Source organism: Hyperolius riggenbachi, chromosome 8 (assembly GCF_040937935.1).
Source record: "Hyperolius riggenbachi isolate aHypRig1 chromosome 8, aHypRig1.pri, whole genome shotgun sequence".
In the NCBI taxonomy this organism is placed as follows: domain Eukaryota; kingdom Metazoa; phylum Chordata; class Amphibia; order Anura; family Hyperoliidae; genus Hyperolius; species Hyperolius riggenbachi.
Window position 1 is genome coordinate 240,813,382 of NC_090653.1, and position 17,137 is coordinate 240,830,518.

A 17,137-nucleotide genomic window follows, 5' to 3' on the forward strand; every position below is an offset into this window, starting at 1 on the left:
TACCTCTGTTGGAAGGTTGTTATTTTAGCCTCTTTCCCCTTTGGGGTCCTATCTAATCGGAAGTGTGACTAGTAAGGATCCTCACAAACCCATGTGGTGGCAAGAATTCTTTTGCAGGCCTTGTTGGTGGTTGAACTTCATTTGCTAAGTAATCCTCTGTATCTACAGCTTTCTGGTATATCGACATACAGTATTACAATATTTGCTCCTGGTTGTTCCCTTTGTGTTTTTTCAGCTCTTGGATTGTCCAGGTCTGTCCTCCTCCAAGACACATGTACAATGGCTCTCCCATTAAATCTTTGGTCCCTTGTATGTCCCCTCAGATGCACACAGGGGAGAGCTGAACTTACCAACACCATGTGCTCCTGTAAGTAGCAAAGTGCTGCATACAAGCCACATTGCACTATGCTACACCGCCCCTGCAGATCCACATACCGATTGGTCCAGCACAACACACACTGGGATCTGTGCAGAAATCATCAATATTTATTAATACGTCCGACTGAAAACAACCACGAAGATGGTCATTTCTGATTAGTTGTACAGCAGGAAATATTGGCAGCGCTTCCAGATACAGGCTGCACCTGAATTGATTACCTGCTTAGATGTGCAGAGCTTGAAATACAGGCAAATCACACAACTTGCATTCAAAACAGATACAGCAAACGTCCTCCTTTGCTATATCGGTTTTGAATCCAAGTTGTGTAATTTGCCCACATTTCAAGCTCTGCACATCTATGCAGGTAGTCAATTCAGGTGCAGCCTGTATCTGGAAGCGCTCCCAATATTTCCTGCTGTACAACAAAATGTAAGTATATTTATGGCTAGCTGCATCCATGTGTATAATTTTGCATTTAAATATTTATATTACCGATTAGTGCATCATTTGCATCTGATTTCAAGGTCTGTATTTAAGCTCCTAGGGGGCTCTGCACACCTTTGTTGGTTTCATTTCATTTGCAGCCTAGGAGCGCTGCCAATATTTTGCTGATTTCTGATTGGTTGGCAGAAGAGTCCACTCCAAACCAACAGGTGATAGATTATCCCTGATGAGATCATTTGTCGATGGAGAGTGAAGCTTGGATGGCGAGTACAGAACCTTCAATGTTCATGAAGGAGTTGTTTTTACCCAAATAAGCTGGTACAGCCTTGTTTTCAAACAGGTTTCCAACTCCAGCAAACAGCATAGGATATAACTAAAGCTGGCCATACACAAGTCTTAATCACCCCAAATGTGCATATATTTGCATAAACAGCTGCATTAATTTGCATAAGATTAGCAATTGCATCAATATTAAATTATTAGCATTTCACAGATCATCCCCCTACCAAATTGGAAAAGAATAAGTATAAGTAAGTAAGAGGCAAAACTGTACCCACATAAATGCAAGAAAATGTGGTGGCAGAGAGAGTGAACTTACCTGTCACACCACCTTTAGCTGCTGCGCTGCACACTGAGCTCCCTCCTCCTAACACTCCCGCCTTCACAGGCAAAACTTCAGCCATGTGGAAGCCGTGCAACGGCTATAGGTGGCGAGACAGGTAAGCTAACTCTCCCTGCCCCATTATAGCGCGAGTGTTCAGCAAAACACACTCATTTCACAGACAGGAAGACTAACATCTTCAGGGACACATCAGCAATGGCAGCACTCATATCTCTAATGACAGATTTACTTTAAGGATTCCAATTAGGAGAAGCCCTGTTTAATAATGTATAGATCCAAGCTGATTATCTTTCTGGATGGTTTAGTTTTATGAAGGCTTATGGCAGCAACTTCCCAGCTAGCTCAATCCATGGGATAATATGTAATGTGTCAGACTGATGCATTAAGGGACCTATTTGTAAAGATGCATTAATCATGTGAACGGTCAGTTCACACCGCTAAAGGGAACCTAAAGCAAGAAATATATGGAGTCCTATCTAAGGCCTATTTCCGATGGGTGCCATGTCTGTTTCAGAGTTGGAGGCGGCACCCTTGCTGCGAAGCCGCAGGCAAATCACTATAGCCATGCCATGCACGGCTATAGGGATTCGGAGGCGTGCTCTGAAAAACTGCTGCATGCTGGTGCTCAATTTCACCAGCATGCGATTGTGACAGCATGCTATTGAACATAATACTGTAGACATTTAACAAACAATTATTTAAACCTCTCAGCAACCATTTTGTGCTGAAACGCCATTTTGTGGTGAGATGCCACTTTGTTTCTTTATGACGCCATTTTTTCTCTATTTTCATAGCTTTTTATATTAACCTCCTTGCGACTGCCTAATGCCAATTGGCGGTTGCAAGGTGGCAGCCCAGGACCGCGCAACGCCAATTGGCGTGAACTTTGGGGTCGTGTGTTTTGCTGGGGATCTCGCACCGATGCATGCACATCCCTGCTTCAGTCTGCCTGTGGCGACTGCCAATAGGAGACTGTTAGATGGCGAAACCGCTGTCTATTTACATTGTACAGTGCTGCGATCTACGGCAGCGCTGTACTGAGGACAGCCGTGACACTCTGCTGTCCCCCTGGGAGGCTCAGAGAACGATCGCTCTCATAGGCTGATTCTTTTGAGACCTGGTTGCTGGGATTGGCTGTCGGGGGAGGGGTGAATAAACAAAAAAAAAATAGAGAAATGTATTAAAAAAATAATGCAGACAAAAAAATAAACAAACATTGCAAGAGCAATCAGAGTCCACCAACAGAAATCTCTGTTGGTGGGCAGAAAAGGGGGTGGGATTTATATGTGTGCTAAGTTGTATGGCTCTGCAGCGAGCTCTTAAAGCGTAAGCTCTTAGAATTGTAATAAATAGTCTGGTCACTGGGGGGGGGGGGGGGGGGGGGGATGTAAGCCTATGCTCTTGAAGTGGTTAAAGGACCACTGTCACAAAAATCTTAAAAGTGAAAATACATGTAAACACGTACAAATAAGAAGCATGTTTCTTCCATAGTAAAATGAGCCATAAATTATTATTCTCCTATGTTGCTGTCACTTACAGTAGGTAGTAGAAATCTGACAGAAGCAACAGGTTTTGGGCTAGTCCATCTATCCATAGGGGATTCTCAGCAAGGCCTTTATTCTTTATAAAGACACTACTTGAAAAATATTTTTAAAAAGATGCTGGCCAGCCTCCATGCTTGCAGCAAACTTTTTTGGCAGTTGGATGGAGCAACTGCCATTCACTAAGTGCTTTTAAAAATAAAGAAAACCATGAGAATCTCCCGTGAGGAGATAGACTAGTCCAAAACCTGTCAGTTGTCAGATTTTTACTACTTACTGTAAGTGACAGCAACATAGGAAAAAAGTAATTCATGGCACATTTCACTCTAGAAGAAACATACTTATCTGTATAGGTTTACATATATTTTAAATTTTAAGATTTTTGCAACAGTGGTCCTTTAATATAGACAAATTACAGAGAGCCATTGAGAAGCAGTTTTTATATGAAGCCAGTATATTGCAGTTCTCTTTCTAAACAATAACAACTTATTTTTCTCTGCCATGCTTTTCAAGGCTCAATAACAGCACCTGTTTTCTCAAGTTTTATTTTTCCTAGCATAGAATACGCCATAACATAGCAGCTTATTAACCAAAATACTGCAAGCTTTCATGATGAGAATAGATGGTAGCCAATTAGCTTCTCTCAGCTTCTTTGAGAAGAATTTCAGCTTATTAGTATATTTCTTGTTTAATAATGTGATGTCATTTATTGATTACTTTTGCTGTGTGGGGTAATGATGCAAAAATGCAATTATAATCCGTTACACTGAAGTAAAAACTGAGTGATCTTGGATCAACTTGTGTCTGATCATTCCTCAATCCCAATGCATCGCATTTGACAGTCTGTCAAGGTCCCCAATGTGCGGGGTTGGTGTATCTGTGTGTGTGTGTCCAGGTGGAGCCCCATAAGAACCTGCCAAACCAACCTTAGGCCTGGAACCCACTACAAAACGTTATCGCTGATCGCAATCGCTAGAGTTTTGTATGAGCGGTTTTCAAGCGATTACATGAGCGTTTTCAGGAACGATTTTAAAAAATGTATTCAATTTGCCAGCGGTTGTGTAGCGATTAGTGTTTATAATTCTAATTGGTCCTTTCAATTCATTTTAATTTTGTTACAGTGTGCAGTAACTTCAAAACGCTAGCAAAATCGCTCTGTGCAGGTTTTGATGAGCGATTAGGCCTGCGTTTATATACTTTACATTGCAAAAACGCTAACGCTAAAAATGCTGCATGTCCTGCATTTTGCGATCTGGTAATCGCAATCGCTCCAGTGGAATTTGGCCCATCCATTAACATTAGCTGAGCGTTTGGGGGAATCGCTAGCGGTTTGAATCGCTCCCTAAACGCTCATAAAATCTCTCTAGTGGGTTCCAGCCCTTACAGCCTTTTCCTATCCGGCTCAGAGGCGGCGAAACGCTGCTTATTTGTTCCTAGTGGAAATGGGCCCTTATGCCAGCCTTAAATCGATTATTTTCTGACAGGTCCGATCTGATTTCTGATAGTTTTTCCGATCACTTCTATACAAAATCAGAAATAATCAATTCGAACCATCTGACGGAAATTGCATGGTGTGTATCAGGCATTATGCTGGGTACACACGATGCAATTACCTGTCCGATCGATGGGAATTTTATTTTCATCATGTCCGATCTGCTCCCGTTCGATAATAAGATCGGTTTTCTGAAGTTAAAATTGATCTTGCTATTGATCAGGAGCAGTTTGGACATGCAACTTCCTGTCAGATTACCCGCCGATCAGACGGGAAATTGCATCGTGTGTACCCAGCATTAGCGTTAGGACTATAGATATGATTATCTAATCAGGTTTTCTTTAAAGAGGAGCTGTCCGCCATACTATCCGAGAAAAAAAACCAAATATATAAGTAGATAAATACTTGCTCTACTTACATAACACATGTATTGCATTGTCCATGTTATGATTCCTGTGAATTTTATAAAGGAAAAGTAGAGAATCCTATTCTAGACAGTTTCCATATTTACTGTGGCGATTTTGAAGCCATCTGTGATGTATTATCTGCCCTTAGTCTCTTCTGCCTGATTTGCCCGCCCTTAACTATAGAAAGTGCATTGTTTCAGCCTGAGAAATTTTGGCCAATCAGAGAGGAACAGAGGTGTGGGAGGGGAAAACAGGAGGGAAAGAGGATTCAGCCAATCAGGCTGCATTATTTAAGTCTGAGGGGAAGTAGGGAAGCAAAAAAAAGACAACCCAGCATGCCCTGCAACTTCTCTGTTGTGTACCAAATGTTCTGTGTACCAAATAAGAGTCATAAAAACTGGGGAATGATAATTTATCAACAAGAAAAGTAATAGTGATTTTAACTTTTGGATTGCCTGGTTAGCATCCTTATTACTTCTTTTTTTTTTAACATAATCAAATTCCTTATTACTTGTTTACCAGATAAAAATAAAGAATTGATTTTTGATTTTATGCACGACAGTTACCGGTACTCTTTAAATATTGTCCATGTCGTCATACAAGGAACTCATTAGGAGTAAAGACAACCCCACAATAGAAAAACCACTCATGCGGCTCCAGCCTGGTTTGTACAGCACTAATAAATGTACATATGGCGTGGCTATATAAATAAGGGTAATGAGTCTGCAAACGACCCGTTACTATACGGGTGCCTGCCCTTTATTGTTCAGCCCCAGACATTCTCCAACACACACAATGGACACCATGCAGTTTAACTTATGTTTAATTTCCACGTAGCAAAAGAAAACAAAACAAAAAAATTCTTGCACTGTACCGTTTACAAAACAATTGTACATAGAAAAGTAACCCCCCCCCCCCCCCCCCCCCTTTCCCAGTGCACAGACTTTAATGCACACACAGCTTTGGCTTCGAGTAAGACATGGCAATGACATAGGAATGGAGGGTTGAGCAATGCACCACTATTTCTACAAGGTTCTGACATGGAGGGAGATGCTTGATGCTATCCAAACACACTTTAAACTGAAGTGCCTGAGGTCACTGAATATCATTAAGACTTCTTATGGTTTAAAGGCTTTTCAATCCATTTACTGGCCTCACTTGCTCACACACTGTGCCGGATTTGCTGAGGTTGTCCGGAGCTAAAGATCACTGGGGGACACATGTCTTATAAACGGTCTGTCCCTAGTAGGTAGTAAAGCTTGTAATCCTCTCCTGGGTAACATGAAAACACAGCAAAGGCTGATAAACAGTTAAAGCCCACTCGAACAAGGCAAAGTCCCAGAGAAATCATCAGGATTACATATTTTTATAGCGCCGACATGTCACTAGCCGTCCCATAGCTCGCAACCTAATGCCCACAGTCACATGCCCCTACCTTGGTCTAAAGCTGTACATAGCCACTATTATGGTAATGCTTGATAAAGGAATACAAAGGCGAAAAAAGGGGAAACAAGAATATAAAGGTGTATACAAGTTTACTAACACCGAGGTGGCAGTTCTCTCCGGTATAGGCCATGACTAGAGTAATTTGGCAAACTTTAAGCTGGATCTAGTAGTGCCACAAATGCGCAGTGTCTCAGTGCCACTGCTGTGTTCGCGCTACCTGCATTCTCACAATCTCGGCACATGCGCATACATCACATGTAACAGTTCATGTGAAGCACAGAGACTGTGCTACACAGCTAGATTCAGTTCAAAGATCGCCGACTTACTCTTGGTGCAGCCTATACCGCCCCGATTTACCAGCAGATGGGGCCTCTCGGAAGTGAACTGATACCTTGGTGTTTGCAACCATGCCGACGTGTGGCCTGTTTCCCACAACTTTTTTTTTGCCTTGGCATTCCATTAACCTCCCTGATGGTATAATTATTTCCGGTTTTAGGATGTAAAAGCGGCGCAATTTTTTCTCACGCTTTTAAACCCTTAAACCAGGTGACAAAACAGCCCTGCACTTACTCACCTCCCTGGGATCCAGCACTGCAATTCTCTCTCTGTCCTATAGGTGGCGCTGTAACCCTGTAGTGGGATTACCGTTAGAGTTGTCGAACGGTTCGCGAACCCCTCACCCTGTACTACTTCCAGGTCGCTATGACCCGTAGTAGTACGGCTGCGCTGGGCCGGCGGTGCGCGTCCATGATCACACGCCTGTTGCCAGGCACTTTCTGCGCATGTGCGTGACGTCACGCTCATGCGCAGAGAGTGCCCGGCAACAGGTGCGCGATCAAAGACACTCACCGCCGGCCCAGCGCAGCCGTACTACTACAGGTCATAGTGACCCGGAAGTAGTAGTGGCCCATAGAGATTCGCTGGCGAACTTATCGCCAGCATTTCTAATTGCGGTCTGTTGTCATGATGACAAAAGGCGATCTCACCCGAAGGATACAGAGCCTCTAAGGACCGGAAGAAGAATGATCCCTGAGTAGGGGAGTTGAAACGTCCGCTGCGCTTCAGGCTCTGCACACACCTCCTGGCGGCAACCCCGAGTCAGGCTCAGGATTACCGCGCCTGGCTTCTTTTTTTCCACACCAAGCCTGGCCCGGGGTTACCGCCAGGTAGCTTAAAAGAAAACTGAAATGAGAGGTATATGGAGGCTGCCATATTTATTTCATTTTAAGCAATACCATTTACCTGGCAGTCCTGCTGATCCTCTGCCTCTAATACTTTTAGCCATAGACCCTGAACAAGCACGCAGCAGATCAGGTGTTTCTGAGATTATTGTCAGATCTGCCAAGATTAGCTAAATGCTCGTGTCTCGTGTGATTCAGACACTACAGCAGTCAAATAGATCAGCAGGGCTGCCAGGCAACTGGTATTGTTTAAAAGGAAATACATACAGCAGCCTCCATATTCTTCTAATTTCAGTTGCCCGTTAAGATGACAATGTGGGCCACGAGCACTATAGAGACAAGCCACTCCTAGAGGGGAGTAGAGATAATGGCGGCTGGCACACAGGCAAGTGGCATGTGGCAGGCGGGGCAAGTAAGGAAACAACTTTCTGGTAGAAACTAATTATTTGGGCTGCGGGAGGAAACCAGAGTGCCTAGAGTAAAACTCACTCAAAACACAGGGAAAACCTAGCACCAAATAGTGCCCTGGGTCCCTATGGCTGCACAGCGAGTGTGCGGTGTGCAAAACTAGCATGCCTCCCAATAATGCAGATGAATGCAAATTCTAGATTGTCAACATGTGCTATATATACCCCAGGGGGTACGTGTGACATGGGTTTGCAATAGCTTCATTTGATTGGTCCATTTCCAAGCTGCAGAAATGTGTCACCTAAGAGCAGATCCTTTTAACCAAACCCAGGTAAAGCTGGCATGATCACTTGTGTTCCCTAATAACGTCTAGCCCAGGACAACCTTTGTAAACCAGTCCCACCATCTCTAGAAATCGATGTAGGGTGACATTTGAAACAGAATGGCAAACCAGGCCATATCAGTATCGGGAGACAATGAACACTGGCCCATATACTATGCAAACACTGAATGATGCAATAAATAAGTCAATAGCCGTTTGGTTGGCTGCTTGGGGCTTGCATGATAGATAGGGTACTCAATTCTAACAAGATCTAAGATTGATCAAAACCCCTCACTGTCGCTCAATGTAGTATAAAGATGCAGCACCCATCTGACCGGCCTGATCAGTTTTAGTCTACAAGGTGCTCAACATATCTTAAAATTGGCCCTGATCAATAACGCAATTATTTTTTTTACCTCCTTTAAAAGTACTGGAATGTCACCTGCAATATAAACTGTTACTTTATGCTTACATGTGTAGTAAACTAGCTAAAGTGTGTGCCGATATCCATTATCCTCACAGTTTTGCTAGTACTGTGCAAAACAGAAATTTGCCTTCTTAAAACAGAAGGTATTTGCCATTATTCAAGTTGAAGTGAGTATATGAGGTGTCCCGTAATGCATCACTGCTAAAAGGACATCAAAGGGATGATTTGCATATTCACCAGTGATGCATCGTGGGACACCTCATATACACACTCCACCCTGAATAATAACAAATACCTTCTGTTTTAAGAAGGCAAATTTTTGTTTTGCATAGCGTTTTAGTAAGAGGGACATTTGATCCTTAAAGGGACACTATAGGGGGGGGGGGGGGGGGGGGTCGGGGGAAAATGAGCTGAACTTACCCGGGGCTTCTAATGGTCCCCTGCAGACACTCTGTGCCCACGCAGCCACTCACCGATGCTCCGGCTCCGCCTCACTTCTGGAATATCTGACTTTAAAGTCAGAAAAGTACTGCGCCTGCGTTGCCGTGTCCTCGATCCCGCTGATGTCATCAAGAGCGCACAGCGCAGGCCCAGTATGGTCTGTGTCTGCGCAGTACACTCCTGGTGACAGCGGGAGCGAGGACACGGCAACGCAGGCACAGTGGTTTTCTGACTTTAAAGTCAGAGATTCCAGAAGTGAACTGGAGGCGGGGCCGGAGCATTGGGGAGTGGCTGCGCCAACACAGGATGCCTGCGGGGGACCGTTAGAAGCCCCTGGTAAGTTCAGCTCATTTTCCCCCGACCCCCCTACAGTATCCCTTTAATAGCCTCTTACACACTGCTAGGAGTTCTGGTTCACCATGACCTTGCTGGGTAATCTGTAAAGGTACATACACACATCTGATTTTTTTCAAACGATTGGTCGTTCGGACCGGTTGTTTGGATGTCAAATCGGGCATGTGTACAAACGGTCGTCCGGCTGATTTTGAACCAGATTTTGAATGACCGTTTGTACACATGCCCGATTTGACATCCAAATGACCGGTCCGAACGACCAGTCATTTGGAAAAATCAGACGTATGTACCTTAACACTCGCTAGCTCTAGTCACTATTACCCTCTTTAGCATCCCTGTGCAGATGTTATCAGCACTTTATTGAAGGTAAGTGATGAGTCATTTTTTTGTAACGTAAACAATAGCAGTGACATGCCTGCAATTTCGATCAAAGCTAAAATCACTAATGCAATTAATCTACATTATTTACCAAGGCCTCATTTTAAGCTGTTTAAAGCACACTTCAATAAAAAAATAAACTTACGGCTGGGTTCACACTTGCTTGAAAAAAATGTTCCCGTTTGGGAGGTCATCGCCGCCACTCAGTCCCCCATACACAGCCCGGTGGCCGGTATTGGCATGGTGATCTGCAGTGGGCTTGCAGAAGGCAAATGGGAATCCTCAACAACAGGCCTCCGTGCTGAATAGGTAGAATGAACTGTGGCGGCAGGACAGGTGAGCGGCGATGCATATAGACGGACGAGATCAACGCTGGAGCAGACTTGTGGACGCGGAATGGACAGGTGACAATTGTTGCATGCGAATGCAAAACGGACGAAACACATACACCTTGCGGATGCACTCACCGTTTCCGTTCTGCATCCGCTCAAGTGTGAACCAGCCCACTTTACGGACTTCTGTAAACAGCGTTTACCACATCAAGTACCTTGTTCCATTAAGCCTGTCAGAGTTTCTGAACTACAGTATGCATTGCAGGGGGAATTGCACATATATTTAGCTCTGCTGTACCAATTAAAGAAACTCTGGACATCTCTCAGAATAGCAGTTGCTATAAATAAATATAAGCTATATTTCTGTTATATCGCTGGGTTCCGGTATGGTTTCTAACTGGTCTAATGTCTTCTAAGTAGGGTATAAGGGCCCGTTTCCACTTGTGCGGTGCAGAATCGCCACTGATTTCCCGCTGACGAAATCGCATGCGGGTGCGATTCCGCATGCGGATTTTACCGCGATTTCGCATAGGTTAGTATTTATGCGATTTTAACCATGTCACTGCCTGTGTGATTTAACATTAGTTTCTATGCGAAATCGCAGTAAAATACGCATGCCAAAACCGCATGCAACTTCCCTATTAAATACATTAGCGGCGATTCGCATAGCTGTTTGTGGGGTGCGAATTCTGAGGGCTCTTCCGTGCAGATTTCTCCCGCACAGAAAAACGCTCAGGATTACTGAAAGTGGAAACAGGGCCATCCACTTGTATTGGCTATGCGAATCCGCATGCGGATTCGCGATAGTGGAAACGGGCCCTAAAGAACATTCAGAGACACAACATTCCTATCCGCAAAGTTCAGCAACAGGGATCGTAAATGAGATGCAAATAATTAAAAGTTGATACAGTTGATTGTATTTATTAGTGCAAATTTATGAAGCTTGAATATGGACCAAACACATGAACAGGTTCATTCCACCAATCCACGTTCAAGCTGCATTCATTTGCATAAAAAATTTTTTCATCAAATCTGCATCAACAGAATAATTTGCATGCCATTGACCATCCCTGGTAATCAATTCATACAAGCAAGGTTTTTTTTTCTAGCTTTCACACTGGTCAAACCTGACCTCTCAAAAGTCTGTACAGACATAATGGAACCAGATCGCTAACACCTGAAAGTGGAGCAAAAGTTTAATTTGGTCTGCTTGAATCAATCATTCTAGGTAAGGTTGGGTGGGTAAGAGATGTAATACGGCATAGAACACAGGGCCCTAATCTAGTTTAGGGGACCCAACAGAAAACCTCATAGGGAATAGTTCTTCAATCACAGCACCCCCTACTGCATGAAGAGTTGTGATTTGCCAAATAGTGTGGGCGCAGTTCACAACTTTTCTAAAACCTATCAGTTTGAGAGGATGCTGTCCACCCAATCTCATTAGCAGAATTTCCCAATGAGGTTTTCTGTTGGGTCCCCTAAACTAGACTAGTGCCAAACACCTCCCCGGCCCTGTCTTCAAGGCCCACCAACAGTACATATTTTGCAGGAAACCACAAACATTCAAAGGTTGGGTAACAAGTGCCTCAAAACATGCACGGTTTGTAGGCATTAAGCACGGGGTTGGGGGAACAATAGTTTAGAAGGGTTTCAAGTCATGGAATTATTCACTACAGCAACACCTTTTCTCTAGGACACCTTGTCGGTCAAGTCTTTAAAGCGGACCTGAACTCATAACTTCCTCTCTGCTCTAAAAGACAAGCAACAGCATAATAACGTTAAAAGAAAAACATTGTTACAGATTATAGAACTTCTACTGAGATTCAGCAGAGTGGTTACTTCCTGGTGTCCTGGGAGCACATAAAGGGTTAACCTCCTGTGTTTACACATTAGCTGAAATTACACTACCTTATTACTGGCTGAGAAGGGAGAATTAGACAGGCTGTTATCTATAAACACAAATGGTGGATTTATCTGTGAGTTTTTTGTCTCCTGTGCAAGAGTTCAGGTCTGCTTTAAATGAATATCCAACAGACATTGTATATAGGAGCCACAATACAAGCAAGGAAAGGGTAGACTCCAGTGAATTTCCAGATTTTAACACCTTTTGTAGGTCTTTTAAATGGTGGCAGATCCTATGCTCACTAACCTTCACCTACAGTCACCAACATTAAACGGAGCTTCAGCTCCACTTAAAATAGCAAACAACAGGTCAAATTTTGTAGAAAAGGGGGGAATAGCCTTTAAAGGAATGTTTGAAAAAAAAAGTAGAAAAACGTGAAATCATGAATGCTTTGAAAATCCAAGTTTGCAGCATGTAAACTTTTTTCAGCCTCATTTACTGTCTTTACATCTTCGGTAGGCAAAGTGTAACAGGACCAGTAGTAACATCTCTGACGTTCCACTCAGAGCCACCAAGAACGGCGCCTGAGAGGAGAGATCAGCTTCGGCACGTTGGAAAGAGAGTTGGAGAAGCGCTAAGGCCAAAAGGCTGTTCTGCACCCCGACTTCAATACTAACCGTCCGACGATGGGGTATGGGCAAATTGAGGAAATACGCAAGTAAATATCCAGTCATGAGTCCCACTAGTGGCACACTCACCCCAGCTACCACCAGGATGGGCTGCACTTTGCTCAGGAGGGAGGACCCCATTTGATAGGCCATGACAAGGCCTCCCACCATCAGCACAACACTGAAAGGCTTGATCACCAGCAGGAGGAGACGGGACACTTGGGGGAACCGCCATTTTATCACCATTCCTGTCGATATTGGCACAGCTATGAAAAGTAATGTGGCAAGGATCTTCAAAAAAGGAATGTGCAACGTCTGGTGTACACCAAGGAAACGTCCGTAGAGGGAGGATGAGAGGGGCATCAGGCCCACTGCAGCCAAAGTGGAGATCAGTGTCATTGATATAGCCAAAGTAACATCTCCGCCCAATAAGAGACTATACAAATATCCTCCGCCACCCCCTGGAGAAGAGCATGTAACCACCAGGCCCAAGGCCAAGGGCTGAGAAAGTCCCAAAAGCAAGGAGAGAAGATATGCGTACAGGGGCATCAAGACGAATTGTCCCACAATGCCTAGCAGGACAGGATAGGGGCGCTTAATCAAGTTTTTCAGAACTTCAAGATCCACTTTACATCCAAAGGCACATTTGTTAACAAAAAGGAGGGGCAACAGGGCAAAGAGCAGAGGACTCTCCGAAAAGTGACTTGCAACAAACCCTGTATTTTCTGGAATGTCCTCGTCGGCAACAACATGGATTGAGAAGTCATCCCGCTCTTCAATGACGGATCCCAGAAGCTGCAGCTTAAGGTGTAAAGGTGCTGTGCCTGGCATTCCTGACCAGATGTTTGCCAGGAACGTGCCTGGCAGTCCACCAGAACCACGGCTTACATTAAGAACTTGCAGAACCGAGGTGTCCAGGGACTTCACACTGAGTTCAGAAGTACGAGCTGCAGATCCAGTGCTGATAACAATGACACCTTGACTGTGCTCTGGGAAGTCAAACTGCAGGCAGCTCCCATCACCTATTTGCAGGAATCCTGGTGACGAGTGGATGGGTGGGGTGCCGGATAAGGATCTGGAGGTAGGAGAATGAGGAGTGATAGTGCTAGATGATGAGTTCAAGGCTCGACCGGTGGTTGGAAGAGAAACAAAGGTGTGTGACAGTTTCTCGGAATCATTGACATGTACGCAGGAAGTGGCCGACAGGAGACAACCAAAAAAGAGGAACACAAAACACTGCATGGTGCATGACAAACAGATGTGTCTCAGTCCACACTGTCACACTCCATAAGTGAACTGGTTGTCTCTCGATCTCACCTTATAAACAACACTCCTTTGGGCATCACCTTTAGTTGCAGTGCTGTTACCGGCATGCCATTCTCTCTGTATGACAGTTCCTAATGTAACAGTAACCGCGCACAGCACTTCCTCTATTTCGTCACAGGTTGTGAAGCAAGCATGCAGAGTCACGTTGTACATGTAGAGAGTCTAGCCTGCAGACTATTCCCTTCTACTGCTAGCAGGGTCTCTCCATGGAATTTCTGAACATGACCTTTGCTGTCTGGTAGTGATAAAACATCAGGGTTTACAAGATGTCTTCTGGCTCTCCAGGCATCACAGTGCAGTCCCCTTCTTTAGTCTCTGCAGTTGTACAGGATGACTTTTCTTGTTCACAACACACAAGCAGTGTGTGCCAAGTGCATTTCCTTTGTAAGCAACAGAAAGCTGTCTCTCTTGCAGGACGCCTCTCTCTTCTTTGCTGCAGGCTGTATCCTCTTTCACAGTCTCTCTGTCATCTCTTTCAGTTCACTGGAGGTCTCTTACCAGTTTGAGGAGTGTCTCTTTGTCACTGGTAGCAAGCTGTCTCCTTTATACCAAGATATTTCAGATGTCTCTTTCTGGCATCTCTCAATGAGCACAGCAGTCCTATGGTGTAGTTACTGGTGGGAAACTGGATGTCTCACAGCTTGGAGGGATCTCTTGAGCCAGTCTCTGGTCGGATGATATAGTCTTTCTCCTGATCACAGAATGGCACTACAGTTTAGAAAGGTCTCTGAATTGGCAGACTGTCTCTCCATTTACAGTTGCCAGGGTATTCCTCACAGTTTGCTGGGTGTCTCACAGTAAGCAGTCTCTCTCTGTAGATGGTGGGGGTATCTCTACCCGCTGAGTTGAGTATGGCTCTGCACAGTGTTAGGTAAGTGGATGCTTCAGTGTCCTCCCATCCTGTTCCTCAGTCTCATCTCTCCTTTTATCAGCAGTCACAGGCAAGCTGCAGTCTGTCTGTGGTGTCAGGTGCAGCAGTCATGCCTCCTGCCTCTGCCACAATCACTGCGCTGTCTCTGACCAGCCTCACTGTAGCAGCTGATCCCCAGCACAGACTCTCCCTTCCTGCACGTCACGTGACTGTTCAGAAGGCGAACCCGCGGCAGTCCCCGACTCACTTCCGGATTCCAGATCTGCCAGCGCGCAAGACGCACCGGGAGTTGTAGTTTTGTACTCTGAGACGTCATCTTCTCTAACAGGGGATTCCGGAAGTGCTGCTATCTAGGCTTCTTTGTTCGAGAATACTAGTACATCCGTGATGGAATGATTTGGAGAAAGACAAATAAGATATAAGGTACTTATCCGTTAGCCGGGCGCATCCGGCAGGTGGCGCTGTTGTAGCGAATTTCAATGCGCAGTTGTATCTAATTCCATTCATAGTTACTATGGTAACAGGTGGCCGCAGGTGACGCTAATTACATTGTTGATACGCAACGTAACGATACAGTGTGTTAATGGCAACGAATATACATTGTATTTGAAGTGGCCGGAATTAAAATGAAGGCGGCGGCAATGTAACACATGAAGCCGCCGCCTTCGTCTGTTCTTCTCCCCCTTTGCCCTCTCGCTTCTATACAACACTGCCAGCTGGGGGGGGGGGGGGGGGGGGAACACGCGTGTCCCCCCACAGTCGTTCGTCGCAAGGAAACAAGCAGGCTTCCCTGCCGCGACGAACGACTCTGGGGGGACACGCATGTCCCCGCAGGCTGGCAGCATTGTATACAAGCGAGAGGGCAAAGGGGGAGAAGAAGAAGAACAGACGAAGGCGGCGGCTTCATGTGTTACATTGCCGCCGCCTTCATTTTAATTCCGGCCACTTCAAATACAATGTATATTCGTTGACATTAACACACTGTATCGTTACGTATCAACAATGAAATTAGCGCCACCTGCGGCGCTTCCATTCACACAGTACTACGTTCAGTAACTATGAATGGAATTAGATACAACAGCGCATCGAAATTCGCTACAACAGCGCCACCTGCCGGATGCGCCCGGCTAACGGATAAGTACCAGATATAATAATTATTATTATAATGATTATTGAAATAACAAAATAATAATTATTATTGAAATATAACAATAATAATAAGTATTATCCCTAAAGAGGGTCAATGTGATGCAAATAATTTCGTTTTGATGCAGTACTATGCAAATTTTGTATGCAAATTTATGCAGCTTGAACATGAACCAATCAAATCCTGCTGAGGTAATATTTGATTGGTCTATTTTCAAGCATACAAAATTTGCATAATCCTGCATCAACTCAAAATTATTTGCATCTCTTTGAATACCCCTAATTATTACTACTAATTTTACTGTAAGTGGCATTAGAATAATTAAAACAGAAAATGATTACAAATAAACAATTAAAACCTTTATTTTACTGCTCAATAACCATCATTTGTGCCAAGAAGGTTGATACAGATGCTATGACACATCATAAAACGCCCAATAATAAATACTGTACATACAAACGCATACCAAATAAAGATACAGAAGGACATGGAAACCCTTCTCTGAGAGAATTTAAACACAATAATATTGTATTGGTTCAACTAATGATATTTATTGTGAGTGTTGTTAGAATAATTACAAGATAAAATCATTATTTGTAAATCAGAGTTATACAGTATATGTTATAGCAAGATAGCTGACATTTGCACCAAACAAGGGTAACAGAGATACTACAACACATCATAAACACACACATAGTAAAATAACTAATCATATACAGTACAAACAACATGTATGCTAAAAAGACAAGTAACAAGACTCTTCTGTTATTATTATTGATTTATAAAGCAATGAAACAATAATAATAATACATTGTTGTTGTCTAGAAACAGTATAATTAATACCTTACTATCACCCAGTGCTGGGCCGAAATTACGCATGAGCGTAATTACGTATCGTAATTCAATGTAAATTTACGCGTAAGCGCTATGCGTAACTTACGGTCTTACGTGTAATTATTTACGCGTAAGAAGTTAAGTGGTATTGTAATTACGCTGTCTACCGTAATTGCTAGGTATGCGTAATTTTACGAAGACTTACGTGTACTTTTACGCGTAATTACTAACGTAAAAACTCCCCTTTTCTAAGAGTAGCCAATCAGTCAACATC

The 17,137-nt window shown here is 43.9% G+C and overlaps 1 protein-coding gene across 1 annotated transcript; it reads right to left on the minus strand.

Annotated features, from left to right (window-relative positions):
- Positions 1 to 11,352: 11,352 nt before the first annotated feature.
- LOC137527685 (P3 protein-like) lies at positions 11,353 to 15,085 on the minus strand. The gene has a single exon (XM_068248440.1). It carries the CDS (start codon positions 13,925 to 13,927, stop codon positions 12,509 to 12,511), a length of 1,419 nt encoding a protein of 472 aa, XP_068104541.1. The 5' UTR covers positions 13,928 to 15,085; the 3' UTR covers positions 11,353 to 12,508.
- Between the last annotated feature and the right edge of the window lie 2,052 nt (positions 15,086 to 17,137).